Below are 15,596 nucleotides of genomic sequence, written 5' to 3' on the forward strand. Positions count from 1 at the left end.
ATTGAAAAGACGGAAACAATTGTAGAGACGATTAATTTAAGTGATCCCAAACCAATAAGTTTCAAAACACATTCAAGTGTTTTGAAAGAAAAAATGTGAGCAGCCGTAGCAAGTTTGGCTCTGTTAATCACGCAGTTTTTGTGGTGTGACTCCAATCAGGTGCTGCATAAAAACGGGACTAAGGGTGGTGCTGCAGCACTTCTGCTGTTGCTGGTAAAACTCGGTCTAGTGAAATAGAAAGTTACAGATAACAGGGGCTAAGGAGTGGTAGGGAAAAGGAGAAACTGATAACCGTAAATTTGCAGTCATGAAATGCATTGCTAATAAATGGTGAGTCTAGTCATAGAAAATATGTGGTTATTATGTTTAAAGGCAGAGAGGAAAGTTTTAGGTGTGTGTGGGGAGAATAACAAATCAGTAATACATATGTGTACATAAGTAAGCACTGAAGTTGTCGATGTTTCTGTTCCATACTTGAGAATAATATTTGTCTTGGCACTCTTCAGTAACTGTAAATGCTTTTTGATCTGATAGTAACCAGGGAAGCTGCAGAACATTTGTTCATGTCAAAAGCTTCTTAATGTGTGAGGTTTGATAGCTACCTCAGTGAGTTTTCAGAGAGTTGATTAAAGAATGAACAGAGCTAATGATTTAGGTGTTGAATGATGGTTGAGGTACTAGGGAAGTTCAGCAGAACAGGGGAAAAAGTATTCTGCTATGGTTTATACAAGTAAATAGAATGGTCTTCATTGGCATTGATCATGAAGGAATGTATTATGCAGCTGTGTGATGTTGCATCTAAGATGTAACTGATGCAAAATTAAAGGATAGTGCCATGATCTATGCTATTCAGTGAGACTTTGCATAGCTGTGTACTGCCCAGTTTATCTCAAATTGTATTCAGCTGACACTGTCACAAATATATGCAAGTCTCTTAAGGCATTTGACTTGCTTCTGTGTGATGCTGGTTACAACAGCAACAGTGTTATGGATTTGATGGAATACGTGAAATGGTTTTCAGTTGCACTCACCAAAAATTAGTGCCAGACCTCATCAGAAAACAGTGTTTATTTGTGGTTTTGGCTGTGGGTTTGAGGTGGGTTTTTTGTGGGGTAGGGGGTGATTATTCATCTGTTCTTGACATGATGCTATTCAAATCTTTCTTAATTCAGAAGACAGCAAGTGTTGTAGGGAATACTAAAGTATTTAGTGTCAAATGAAGAGAGACTCTTCTAGAAACCAACTTTGATCATGTGCTAGGCTACATTCATTTGAGCAAAACACATTTTAACATGGCTCAGTGGAAAGTCACAGCTAGGAGCTATTAATATAGGTCACTCGGGACAGGAGACTTTATTTTGGAAAGCATTGACTCTGAAAAATGATTTGGAGCTCTGATATATTACCAGTTGAGCATGAACATGCAGTATAATGCAGTGGCTTATGGAATAAATGCTGACTTTGGGTAGTTTAGCAGTGCTATGTTATTACTACTGTATAGTATTAGAGGGGGAATTATAGGAATATTATGTCTTCTTCTGGAAACTGTTTTTAAAAACAACACTGCCAAGCTGGAAAGACAATACAGCTGTAGAATGGCTACAGCTCTGGCTAGCATCATTTACTGAAATTAAAGAACCAAGGTAGTGTGTGGTTGGTGTTTACATTTGTGTTGTGTAAGGTGTTTGAAAAGAGATTACTTTAGGAGAAAGAGATCATTAGATTCAATATCCGAAAACAAAACCGGACAATTTTTTTTAGGCAGCAGTTGTTTGTTTGATTTTTTTGGGGGTTCTTTTGGTTTGTTTTTTGTGCTTGTTATCTGAGGGCATAGGAATGACTTGCTTGGGAATGTGTTGGGGTTTTCTAATGCTCTTTCAGATGAGGTGTCTAGCTCAGCCAGAAGTTACGGACTTGGTGAAATTTCACAGGCTGCTATGTTCTCTTCACATAGAAGAGAATGAGTTAAGTAATCATAGGGATCCCTCTGAGAGAGTAGTGCAAGTAGTGAGCAAGGAGGGAGGGAGAGAAAGCAAGAAAGAGTTACTGTGGTGAAATGTTGAGTCAATCTCTTGACCACATGTGGCCTGGGGACCTGTTGTGGGTCCCATCCTTCCTGAGCATTCAGGCTTTGATAGAAGAAATGAGGAGACTGTACAATGCTTGTGTAAGGAATGGTGGAGCAACACTGCAGTGAGAAGAGACCAAACTTGGTGCACCTGAAATCTGTTATCATCACTTTGCCTTCATTTTTGACTTGAAAATTTTGTTGGCTCACATGTTTCTTACTGATTGCTCACTACCATTGCCCTCTGCTTTCCAAATGCCCACCTGCTTTCCCTCCTCCCTTTCATCTTAGCTTGCTCTTGTTCCTGTTGTCACCTTTGCTTTTGTCTCACACCAGTATGTGAGAGCTCTCAGTTTGTCCTTAAGGCTCTGCTTCTGTTGTCCATGTTGCATGAAGACCTGTGTCTTTGACTAGCTTGGAATGTCATTTAGTGGAAAAACAACACTTCTGAAGGCTTTGGATCATTCTTTAGAAATCAGTAGTAAGAATTATGTAGAATAGCTCAGGAATTGTATATAGAGGTAGCTTCTATATTCTTCATAATTTTTCTAGAAGGAAGTCAGAGTTTTTCCATGAGAGTATAGCTGACAGTGGTATGCAAGGTAAAATAGCCTGAAAAGCCATGGAGGGTTACATATGTATTGTGTGTATATGGAAAGTCTTGGGGGGAAAAACTGACTGGGTACAGTTTGGTGAGATAGGAAGAGCTAGATGGGCTACAAATGCTGTGATAAAAGATGTGGTTAGAGCACGGCAACTCAACAGTCAATGTTCTTTGGTTTTGAAGGCCTGCTCAGAACAGATTTCAGAGAAATTACTTTCTCTCTTTTTTCCTTATTTTATGTGATAATTGTAATGGTGCACCATATAAATACCATGACACCAAAGTCTGTGTTGCTAACAGGCTTTAGTTTCCATGGCAGGCTTCTTCATGTCCTATGCTTCACAATATACCATTTTGTGGCCTTCACCAAAGTCTGACAGATATTTGAGCTTGATATTTGTGCGTTAAAAAGCCCCTACCAGCCTTTGAAAAAAATCGTAACTCTCTACCAAACAAGATAAGTACAAGTTTTCTCTGCTGTTACCAATTGCCACAAATTAAATTTGCTTTTTTCCTGATTGTGTCTCTAAGTTTGGTTCTGAGTGCCAAGGGCTTGGAGATGGGTGGTTCCTATGGGCAGGCTGGATGTGCCTGGCTACAGTACGAGGCAGATGGCGCTCCCTCTCCTTTGGTAGTCCTGGGTGTACATGGCTGCCAACATCACCCTACCTTATAGAGATCTGGATCGCTTCTCCTGAGGGGCTTGCCAGACTGTTTGATCAATGCTTTCTGTCTTCTTCTAACGGAACCCTCGTGTTTGTCTTAATTTGCTGAATGTGATACACATTTCAAGAAAACAAAATGAACAGTGTGTTCTTTGGTTTAGAAAACTTTGAAAGTTTTGTCTTTCATTAAAATGTGTTGACTGCCTTTGGACACGCTTGTCAGCTAGGTACTTTTGTAATTTAGCCTGTTGGTTTGAAGTTCTTTGAATAGTAATTGCCTGCTTCCTGAACTCCTTCTGAAATGAACTCAGCTTTATAAATGAACTTAGTCTAAAACCCATCAAGAAGAAACACTCAGACTCCCCATTATCATTGTTGTGTGATGAAAATGTCTTTTCTGATTAAAAGTTTCTTCCATACCTAGGTTTGTCTCTGGCTGGGGGGGTTATTCCCAGTGGTTTGCACTGCTTGAGTATCTAGTCATTCTATATAGCACAGTATAACCTGGAAGCAATGGGTTGCTTTCTTGTTCATTGCAAAATAAGTTAAATGAATGAGGATATTTATATAAACAAAACTAACCTGACACTGATAATATAGTTTCTAATGCTTGTGATTAATATTGCGAGCAGTTTTTTTTCTACTTGACCATCTTTGGAATTCCTTTTTTTCCTGATGGGATTATTTAGAAAAACTCTTCAGCTCAAGAAATATCTAGCCTATACCTATGAAGCACCTAGAAAAAATTAAATATTCTGCTTGTATTGTTCTCAGAAAGAAGAGTACTTCTCTTGAGATACAAAATGTTTTTTTTTAACTTCATTGTGTATATTCTTAGCACAACTTGCTGGCTCAGGGATTATATTCCATTTAAGCAAGAGATAAGCAGAACTTTATGGCTTTTGCACTGGTTCTGAAATTTTGTTCAGGAAACATTTTTTTGCTTATAGGTATTCTGCCATTTTGTAGTTAGCTGAACTTTTTGGGAGAGAGTTGATTTGTTACCTCTGGTCCTGGGCTCCCAGGGCATGCATATATGTAGGCTGTACTATTGTATTATTGATGTTTGATGTAAGCTCTGTGGTGGTAAATTCATACCTACTAGATTACCTGGTGTAACTGAAACTGGGAGGTTGGCAGAACTGTACTGGTTCGCAGCACAGACCTGGTGGGCAGCAAAGGAGTACTTAAGTTTTTCTGGAGTTACTGTATGTTCCTCTTAAAAGTATTGAGTACTTTTTGATGAAGCATGTGAATGAGGATGAGAAAAACAAAACAGAACTAGCGAATATTTGTTTTTAAAAAAATAATCCAATGTTTCATTCCAGATTGAAAAAACACTCAAGGAACTGCAGGATTTGGATATATCATGGGATATTCTAGTGGTAAGTGACCAGTAATACGTTAAAAATTCTTCCATAGTGAATTATTGTGTAAATGTAGCAGGCTGCAATCGCAGAAGCAGTGAACATGCTGCATTTTGTAATTTTGTCCCTGATTCATTTAGAGCTCTGTGCTGGAACCATGGAGCCTTTTCCAGCTGGATGTTGGGCATCCAATTTGACAACTAACACAGGATTATGCTGACAGTGATAGTGCTGAGCAGGAGTCTGACCATACAGAGAACACTTTACTACTCAGAGTTGGTTTCTTCTTCCTCTAAAACTGCTTTCTAGTCAATGCTTAAGACACAGTAAATGTGAGTGAACCATTCTTTAGGTCAATTATCTAAATATCCTGTCTTTTATTACAAGCTCAATTTAGGTTTCTTGCATTTAAAGAGCAGGCTTCCCAAGTAAGGATTCTTGTGACTTGTATCCCTATCTGAGGTGCATCATAAAATTTCATATTATAAATTCTTAACTGGTCTGGGAAGCCTCTAGTTATTATGAGCAATGTGTCTGTATTTTGGGAAGAAAAAAAATGTGATTTTTGTGAGAGAGTGTTGAAGAGAAACAGAAAAATATAGTAATTAGGATATTTGGCTGGCAAAGGGATTTGCCTGCCTAAAACATAGGTAGACTTCTGGAATACAGCAATATTCATGTATTTTTGCTAGAAAACAAAATAATCCTATATTGCAGTTGTTTAGGATGGCAAAGGACTTCTGGAGACAACTCATATTCCCAGCAAACTTGCATGTTTTATAATGTGACAGACTTTGATGGAAGTTGTCAGGTCAGATAGAAGAAGTGTCTTACAGCTAAGGACTCCACCTATTTTTAATACATTTGAAGAACATAAGTAGCTTAGGAAATAATCACAGCAAATTTCTTGCATCTATTTGCAGTATACTGACGTACCCAACCAGTATTGCTCAAATTATTTAAGTTAAATATCCTTCAAATGAATTTAAGGAAGTTCTTTTTAATGTGTGAGCTGATTATGTGGGACTAGCAGGTGTATAGCTCTTGCTCAGACTTTGCAGGACGATCGTTTTGCTTGTTAGAGCATTAACAGGTTGCTGCTAACCTAGTGAATTCTTACCTTCCCTTCAGTTCTGTTTGCAGTATGAATGCATTTGTTTCTTTAGCTGCCATGAGATTGCTCTGACTACTAAACTGATATTCTTTGCAGTAGCTGTAGAGGTTTCATTTGGCGTGTTAGTTGTGATTTATTCTGCCAGTCTCTCTTGCACTGTCTTCAACAGGAAACTGGCATAGGCAAAGCAGTTAACAGCTTTAGGAAACATGCCACTGCTGGGAATGTAGCTAAAACCCTGGTGAAACAATGGAAAAAACTTATTCCTCCAGAAAATAAAAGGTAGGTGTGAACAGGATTTTTCCTAAAAGTTCATTATACTGTAGTGTAACTTGATAAAATACAGCTTGGAAAGCTTAGAAAAGTGTTTGGAATGACAAATATGCATTAGGACAAATGCATGAATTGAACAGAAAAAATGATTCTTTCGTTTATAAAATATCAGAAAACAAATTGAGGCAACCAGTGTTAGTTCATCAGGCAGCACTCAGACTTTCAGTGGCTTTTTTTGACTGGCGTTATTTCTTGCGTCCCAGCTGATGCAAGCAGGACTAAGCAAATAATGGGCACTGCTCTGCAGTTCTTCAGGGAAGTGGGAAGTTTGGTAGTTGTTCCCAGAGGTGGTGGTTAAATGAGGCAGCTCTCCAGTGATATGGATTTACAGAGAACTTTGCTTTAATATTCTTGTGAACTGAGAGGGGCTTCCAATGTTGAAGTCTCACTGAAGAGATGTGATTTCTTCTTGGAATAGAGCAGCCACCACTGCCATGGCCACACTGGTGTTTTTCAGACCTCCAACAATGTGAGGCAGTTGAGCTGAGAAAGCCAAAGGTTTAGATTAAGTAAATAGTGCCTTTTAAATCTGAAGTTGCTCAGACAATGGTAGAGTGACATACTGGAACCCAGGATGAGCCAAGCATAGAGGCTGAACCATTGTAATAGGCAGCACCTACAGAGTGTAGCATAAATTCTGTCTCTTAGTTCTTTCAAGCACTATCTCTGTGTTATAAAGCATGCAAAGAAACTTGTGCAAAAACAGGTATCCAACATGTTATAAGCAAATAGTACTGTCAGTTGTGTTTTTCTGCTCTTGGTTATGTCCCTACTCCCCACTTGTCTTGCTGTGAATTCTTGTTGCATTATTTTAGCTGGACCCAAGAGCTGCCTCTCTGGTATTCTGTGCTGATAATGGAAGAATAAGAGCACAGCAGAGCACAATTCTGAATATTGTAAAGTTATGACTCCTGGCATGATTTAATGCTTTTTAGTTTTACTAATATAGGTAAAAAGATTCATTGTTCAAGAATTTAGCATGAGATGTACCATGGGGTGTGATATTTTTCTGTGTTAAACATTGCAGTGGTCACAGAGGAAGAAAACAAAATACTGAAAAAGATGAGACAAAATCTTCTTCCAAGGAGATTAAACCTTTGGAGAAGTCCAAAGCATCTGTACTGGCCTCCAAAAGTTCCAGTAGTGCTTCCATTTCTAAAAAGTTGAATAAGCAGCATACTTGTAGTGAAAAGACCCACCAAAGTAGAGATTCTGAGTCTCAAAAAGAATGTGATAATGAATGTCACAGCAGTGATTCTAAGGGTGCCTCCCAGTGTACCAGTCTTCAAGCTAAAGAAAGTGACTTCAAAGAGAGAATCTCCAAAGATCGCAAGGAAGTTTCTGAAAAGCAACATTCCTCTGTAGCTGATAAAGACTTGTCATCCCAGAAGGAAAAACCTAGCAAGGGTGCTTCTAAACAGAGAAATCCCAAGCATGTGAAGAAACCAAAACAAAAACTTGTCATGAAAAGCAAAGCTGAATTATCTAGTGATGAAGAGTTTGAGCCCCCTACTATGTCTTTTGAATCTTATCTTACTTATGATCTGGTTACGAAAAAAAGAAACAGGAAGGCTTGTTCTACAGGTGAGCAGCCGAAGAGATGCAGCAAACAGAAGGACAGCTTGTTACCTCCAAACGGTTCAACATTTTCTCATGCAAAAGAGGGAGAGGAAGATGTAAAAAAATGTGAGGGTGATCAATCAGAAACCCCCAATAAAAAGGTAAATCACTGCATGGTTAAGATAAAAGCAAATAAACTGCAGACAAAAATGTATAATTTTGGCTTACAATTGGAGGACACCTAAGACTCAACTTACATGTTACACATAATACCACGCATTTGTGGGGACCTGTGCTTACTGACTGCTGCACCTTTAAATCCTTTTTTTTAAGGGGTTATCTGTGAAAATTTTTGGTTAAATGGCTTATCCAACACAATATAAGAGACTTGATAGGACCAGGTATAAAGCTGTTTCCTGTCTTTCAGGATAGCATTTAGTTTGACTTTCAACATTTAATTGTGGTTTTGTCATCTTGCAGTCTTGTTTGTTGCATGCTTCTAACCTCACAGTGATTCCTCTGAAAGCCTGTTGGCTGAACTGCTGCTCTGTTCCTTAATCTCCTCTTACACACTGCTGATCACAGATATCCCATTAAGGTCCTTTTGTGATCTAGTCTTTGTAAGTAGATTTTGAAAGGGTATGCTGAAGAGTAAGCCAGGGAGTAAATTTTAGTGCAGAAAAGCAATAATTGTAGTTATCCCAGTTAACCCTGGGGTTTGCTTAAGGGTTGGGGTTTTGTTGTAGGGTATTTTAAGCTTTGGTAAACCCAAATTTGTAACATTGAAGCAAAGTTTCCTTGACTCTGCACAGGCCAAGGTGGTGTCCCTCCAAGATCTGCTTAATACTCCACTGCCTAAATTTCTGACAGGCATCTCAATCTCATCTCCCCCATATGCTGCAGACTTCAAAGGTAAGTAGTATGCAAGGCTGATAAATGTGAAGTAGTGCAGGTTTTTACAGCTCTGTGTAGAGATGTCTTTATCTCCTTTTCTAATAGCCTATATTAGCTCATATCTCCATGGCACAAAAATGCCTCATCTTCACTTTCTCATCTATGGACATGTGTGGTGAAGCTGAAGAGAGTTATAAAGGCTTCCCTCTTATGGCTTGCTGAATAAAGAAATGCAGTAGAAGGTTGCCACAGATGTAGAGGTAGCATAGGTCTGGTGGTAGTTCTACAACCTCCATTTAGCTTTGCTGCTGCCTATACCTTATAGAAGGCAAAGTATTTAGTAGATGTTATCTTGGGTAAAACAAATACAGGAAGCACTAGGTGTAGTTTCAGCACAGGAGTGTGCTAGCACCTTTGTAGGTAGATGACAAAAAGTGCTCAGTGGTTCCTCTAGCTGCTTTTGGGAGGTTTCAGTTATTTCACATCACCTCTGGTCTTGAAATATCCCTGCTTTTGCAGCTTCTGGCTTCTCTAGGACAACTCGGGAAGATCAATAATGTGCTGTGAACTGGTAGCAGAGTAATCCAGATGTGAATACAGCTCATGTAGTCCTGAGCTCAATAGCATAAGGCTTGTTTGACTTGGTGCTGCTCAGTGGCAGTGTAGATGCTGTCTCACTGCTAGATGATGATGAGTGGACTTCCATAACATGTAATATGTGTAAGGGCCCCAAACTGTAATGCAGTAATTTCATATTTCAAGAAAAATGGACATACATGTGGACTGCCAGCTGTTTGTCTCAAAGATGAATGTTTAAAGCATTGTAAAATGTCAGGAGGTAAAGGAAGCCCTGCCTGATGTTTTGTCTGCAGCCTCCCCAGCACCTGTTGTGGCAGCACCCCAGGAGGTCAGTGAGGTGGTTCAATTCACAGGACGGAGGCTGAACTCAAAAATGCAAGTGTACTCTGGCTCTAAACCAGTCTGCCTTTCAAAGATGCTTACACTGTATGAACAGTGCATCCGTGTGCTTCAAAATAATATTGATTGTGAGTACTTTAAGGGATTTGTAGCACGCTGTGCCTGAAAGTGTATCAGATTGATTTTTCTTTTTAATTTTTTTTTTCTCTAAGCCAGCAACTGGCCTGATAAAAGGTACTGTCCCTGCCTACAAATGGTGACTCAGAGCAGGCTGAAAGGCACTTAAAAATGGATTTATGGTTGTGCTAAAATGTATTTTTGTTTGAAAAGCTTGCCTTCTTAAATTTCCATTTTTAGTTAAAATGTCCCATAAATTCTAAGCAAAAAAGCCTGCTGATTTCCTTTGTTTCCTCTCAAAGGTGTTTCTTTACATAAATTAGAGTGAGTGACTACAAAATTATTCATTCCCTTGTATAGGCAGAGAGGGGAATGATTCACATTGGTAAAGAAGGGGTAATAGCTATTCAAAGATGATTTGTCCGTCCTCAAATATAGCTGCCAGTCAGCATGGAACCTGCTGATTTATAAACATTTTCATAGCCTGACTTCAAAACATGTGTTCTGTTAGCAGTTGCTAAAATGAACTTGTTTTTTTCAAATGTTCAGTGAGTGGTGTTACCCATGGAGTGAAATAAATGAGATGCTGAAAGTATTGCCCTCTTTTGTAGTGCTACATGAAGTAGGAGGTGTGCCTTTTGAAATTCTTGAGCCTGTGCTGACACGTTGCACACCAGAGCAGTTGTTTCAAATAGAGGAATGTAATCCGGTAAATTCTGCCTTGTTAATTTCGGAGAACCACAGAGGACATGAGGCATCTGTTTGTCTTCCTTGCACCCCTCCTTGATAAAGATTCCTCATGGGTTATGCTGATTTTCTCTCACGCACTTACTTGTTTGAATTCAGCTGTCATTATCAAGCCTTTCTTTCTCAAGTGTCAGGATTTAAAGCCCTTGGGGGAATTATTACTGGAGACTGAGTGACAGGTGTTGTTGGTAGAAAAGTTAAGGAAAACATAAAGCCCCCAGCATTTCCAACTGCAATAGCTGGGAAAGTCATAACAGAACCAACTGTTTTCATGTTACAAACACTCAAGGCTGCAAAGCACACCAGCTGGGAAGTATTTGGGGTGAGATTTCATGTGTATGGTAGATTTCTTGTCTACATTGTTAGGACCTTGGCTCCATGACACATTTGGGCATGGAGGTTCTGAGAGGATAGCACTTTGTAGTTGGCCATTTCTCTGCATGCCTTAAATTGAGAGCTGGTGTGGCCTGAGCCTGTGCTGGAAACACAAGTCGAGCCTGTAAGCACAGGTCATTAACTCAAATATAGAGCTCTGCTATTTGAAACGATGTGATTTCTAGACTGACGTCAGCATCTCTGCATGGTACTGCCACGCTGCTTGGTAGGGGTACCTGTCACAGCATGTCTGGTGGGATTTGCTCTGCACCTTTCTCCACCTGGGGGTTTGGGCTTTGTCTCTAGGCTCAGCTAACAGGTAACCCTGAAAATGTTATTTTTAACTCCTTGCTTTAAAGTATCTTGTGTTCAAATTAGAAATTTACAGAAGAATCTGACCACTTGTGGAAGAAACACTGCCAGAGAGAGTTTAAAAATGAGAGCCTCCTGGAATGTGAGTCTTGGCGTGAAATGTACTTGAGACTGTTTAATCAGAGAGAAATAAAACTCAAGATGCTTACAAAAAATATTCTTTCAGCTCAGTCTGAGAAACCAAAAGGTAAAACCTGTGGTTAGCTCTTCCACTTGCAAAACCATCTTTTCTCCTATTCTTGGCACTTAATATATTCAGTTTAGTGACTTGTTTTTACTGAATACTAACGTTGTACCTCTAGGAGAAGTCATAAGAAAGATTACTGTTCATGTTGATTTGATCATTTTGATTTACAAGTTGCTTAAAAAGTAATTACCTGCATTAATACAAGATGTTAAGATGTTAATGTGTGATACTTGCAGCATGCTGTAGATAAGTTTTACCTTAGTGGTTACACTGAGGATCCTAAGCAACACTACAAAGAGTGCAAATGTAATTACACCAAAATTTTTATGAAGAAATATTGTATGCAGTCTGTATGTGATTTGCCATGGTTCAGTTATTACTTTGGTACCAGACTTTGCTTTTCTGAATTATTTTTATCCCAATTTAAGCCTAGAAATTGCCACAACCATATTAATAACTGAGCTTTAAACATAAAGGGCAAAAAGGGTCATGTATGCTCTGCTCCTTGCTTTTGTATTAGGCAGACAAGTAAAAATGGCTTATATGACCAGTGCAGCAAAACCACCCAGGAATATTCGCCGACAGCAAGAGATCCACGGGACAGCAGGACTTGTCACCCAGCTTTGTCTCATAGAAAAGTGCAAGTAACTAAGTGTTCTGTACTATGCCTCTAATTTGAATTTAGATGTTTTTGTCAGTACCAAAGCTTGCTGGCAAAATATTTTTTAAGTTACCAATAGCTCTCTGTTTGCTTTCACTTTTTAAGCAGGTAATGGCTAGAAACTAATTTGCCTTTTAAGTCTTGTGTGCTCCTCTGCTGTGTTTGCATTGTCATCACACATTTCTCCAGAGCACCAGTCAGTAATTCACCCTCCCAGCTGCAGAGTGAGTGGATGCTGTTGTTTTTATCCAGATTACACTAAAGCTGCCTGACATGCTGGGGACATTCCAGTGTGGATGTTTCGTGTTTATAAACCTGCCTAGTAGCTTCACATGTTCTGCTTTTGTAAAATCTCAGTCAGCTGTTTGGAGTTATATAGCTGACCAGAGTGAATCTCAGCAGCTTTTAATATTCTTGATGGTGGGTTTCTGCTTGGGCAGCTTAAAGGAGTGTCTGGAACAGTCAATCTGTAGCAGTAGCCAACACTAATCACTGGGGGAACTGAAAACAGGGATTTTACAAATGTTTCCTTTGTACAGCACAAAGCCAAATTTTCTTTGTGACATCTTAATTCAGAGTAGTTCAGCAGCCATGAGAACCAAAGCTGAGATGTGGGGCTTGTCCTACTATTTCTGCCAGCCTAAAGAACTCTCTTGTATCCAAGAGGATGGCTGCAATGGGGAGATGAACTGTCTGTGGCTCTGGTTCTACCTCTTCTTCCCATCTCAAGTATGTGGAGACTGCTGTTTTTTGCTGTTGAAATATCTGTTCTTTCTGAAAGAAAAAGTCAGCAGTTTGATTCAGAAGCACCCCATGGGTTAGATGAATCCATGTGCAAGCGGTTGGACCATAAAACTGGAGAGTGGAGAGTATTCATACTGCCTGAATGTGGGTATCTTAAGCTGTGGTCACTCATTGTGCTGTAGCTGCTGGTGAGCATGGTGCACTCCCTTGCCCCCATTGCCTGTGGTTATTCCCATGTTGGCGTAATTGCTCTTCAGGTAGCTCTCTTGAAATTACCCATTTGGGGGAGCACTAGGTAGAACATTTTTTCATTAATCTCAATTAGGGAACAGTGATGCAGGTTGATAAATATGTGAGTGGATAGTGACAGATAGCTGGGAACATGGAGCATAAAACATGAGCTGTTGCAATTGGGATGCAGGACTGACTGAGCATGGCTGAACATGGTGAGAGAGTCATTTGAAGCTGTTTCTGTTTTGATGCTGCAGTGCTGCTAGCTGTGCTGAGTAATTGTTCAGTCTCAGGCATGTGAACCGGATACTGAACTGACCTGTGTTTGTCTGGGGTGGGAACCTTACAGAACCACAGGAAAGTGTATTTTCTGTGACAGTCAGGAGCTTCACTTAGTCGAGCAGCCTTAACTTACTGCTCAAGATGGAGGTGGTATGGGTCAGGAGTGACAGCTTGTACGTGTTTTTGTAGCTGCAACTTTAGCTCATGAAATTTGGAAGCTTATTTCCATACTGTTGCTGTTTTCAGTGAAAAGATAGTCCCTCACCAAGACAGTGGCTTAAGGCACCTCAGGTTAGGTTTTCACTTTCAGTTGCCCTGTGGGGGAAGGTTGTGTCCATGTTGTGACAGACCAGCCTTCCAGTGTAGGTGCTTCAAGTGCAGTAGTGGAAATGTCCTTTCTGCTCCAGTGATCTCCACACCAGCAGCGGAATGATGTTCCCTCAGGCACTGCCTGTTTTTTTCTCAGGCATGATAAATTGGGAAGAACTGCTGTTCTGTGAAGGAAGCTGTGAGAGGGTTGTTGCATTGCCTTTGTGAGAAACGAGTTTGTTGAGGCATGATGAGTTCAACTTGATTGCTTTGACCGTGAAGGCCTCTGCTTTTCCTCTGAAAGCCTGTCAATTTTGGAAGTTGTAGAATTTGCCCAGCTGAAATCCTCACTGGAGAGGCTGGTGGTGCAGGAGCTGAACGGCAGACATGCAGATCACTGGCTGGCTGCTGTTTGCACCTGTGTGTGCAGCAGTGGAGAACTAGCAGCAGACATAAGTGGCTTTGTTTGGTGACAAGATTGGTGGCATCACGTTGACTGTTCAATGCTGCACTGGTTTAACTGCCTTTAGCAGGAGGATTCAGCACTCTCTAAGGTGTCTGAGTACTGCTGATTGTGGACTCCAACCTAACATCTAGGGTTAGTTACTGTGCCTTTTAGGAGACGTGTCTGCTTTTAAAAAAAAAAAGTAAGCTTGTGTAAATTTGTCCTCATTTTCTGTCAGAGCTGCTTAGCAGTTTGGCTGTGTTCAAAGAGAAGAATAAACACCGAGAGCACTGGGCATTGTGGATCACAATGGTATTGCAAAACATTTCTCAATCTGTCACAATTTCTGATTGTTTAATTTTAAAGTCAAATAAGATACATCAAATCTAATAAATGGAAAATTTGTGCAAGAATGGAAGTGGACTATTTAACCACCTGAGATCCCTTCTAACCTGAATTACTCTGATTTTTTTTTAGTGTATAAAGTATTAAATGTTTGTGACCATGTTTTTTTGAAAACTACCCAGAGCAATAGTTGCTTGATATCAAACACTAACTTTTTTCTTATTTCCTTGTTTTAAAAGAGCAAAGATTCCAGAAAGCAGAAACAGAAGTAATACATCATCAAATCTGATCCCTGTTAACAACAGTGGAAGCTCTAGCTCAAGTGTAATGACTCAAGATGGAAAGAAGCCGATCAAAAGTAAATGGAATTTCCTAAAATTCTCAAGATAACTGTTTTAACTTGCTGTCTATTAATATGTGCTTAGTAGTACGCTAATAGTATTTTAAGTAATTTGAAGCTGTAATCCTAACTGGTCCCTCTTCTTAATTTTTACTGAAGAAATTGCACCAATCATGAGGAAAACCTTGAGAGCATTGAAGAGTAGAGCTGGGCGACGATAAAATGAAGCTGCATATTTGAAGCTACTGTGACTATTTGTATATTATGATACAGCTAATGAAAGTGATGTTAATGTAAACATTCTTCAGTTTGGCTCAGTTAAAATCGTGTGAAGCATTTCAAGGGTGAATGACTTGCAATAAAAATCAAAACACCTGAGACCTTTCATACTGCTGCTTTCTGATTCATGAGTGAGGAAAACTGAATTTAAATAAGGTCAGTACAGTAACGATCAGTCAGTTTATATGGGCTTTTATAAATGTTGCCTTGATCAGTTTATGTACATATTTGTGTAAATTTTTCATGGAAGCACTTAAGCTGTGGGTATATTTTGCCAAGCTTTAAAGTTTTTATCTCATAGAAATCACCACAAGGTCTACATGAATGCAATGGCAAAGAGGTCTTGTCATCTCTTGCACAGGTGTTTTGGAAACAGTGTATTTGTTTCACTAAAGATTTTCCTAGGCAGACTTTTCTATTTCTATGAAAATGTCGTTTGGTTGGATTTTAGTTTTTCTTCTTCTGGAAAGAGACTATTTATACGGTCCTGGAGCTCCATGTCTGACCAGCTGGATGTGGGCTGTGAAACATCCTTACTCAGGACACAATGTGCTTTCCAGCCCTTTTACTTGACTTAAATCTAAGACATTGTCTTGTCCTACCCCTTTTTTAAAGGCTTATTGCTTAAATTGCTTTTTG

General features: G+C 39.5%; 1 protein-coding gene across 1 annotated transcript; it reads left to right on the plus strand.

Moving 5' to 3' along the window:
* Positions 1–4,665: 4,665 nt before the first annotated feature.
* On the plus strand, positions 4,666–14,899 carry LOC103771911 (transcription elongation factor B polypeptide 3-like; the record flags this gene model as incomplete). The annotated part of the gene is made up of 10 exons (XM_008939230.1): positions 4,666–4,722; positions 5,988–6,100; positions 7,179–7,872; positions 8,524–8,623; positions 9,487–9,651; positions 10,252–10,349; positions 11,141–11,321; positions 11,842–11,965; positions 14,578–14,696; positions 14,838–14,899. Coding segments are annotated over 10 exons (1,713 nt in total), but the record flags the coding sequence as incomplete, so codon positions are not given.
* Positions 14,900–15,596: the final 697 nt, after the last annotated feature.

The sequence above is a fragment of the Merops nubicus genome, unplaced genomic scaffold, assembly GCF_000691845.1.
Source record: "Merops nubicus isolate BGI_N331 unplaced genomic scaffold, ASM69184v1 scaffold16764, whole genome shotgun sequence".
NCBI classification, from domain to species: domain Eukaryota; kingdom Metazoa; phylum Chordata; class Aves; order Coraciiformes; family Meropidae; genus Merops; species Merops nubicus.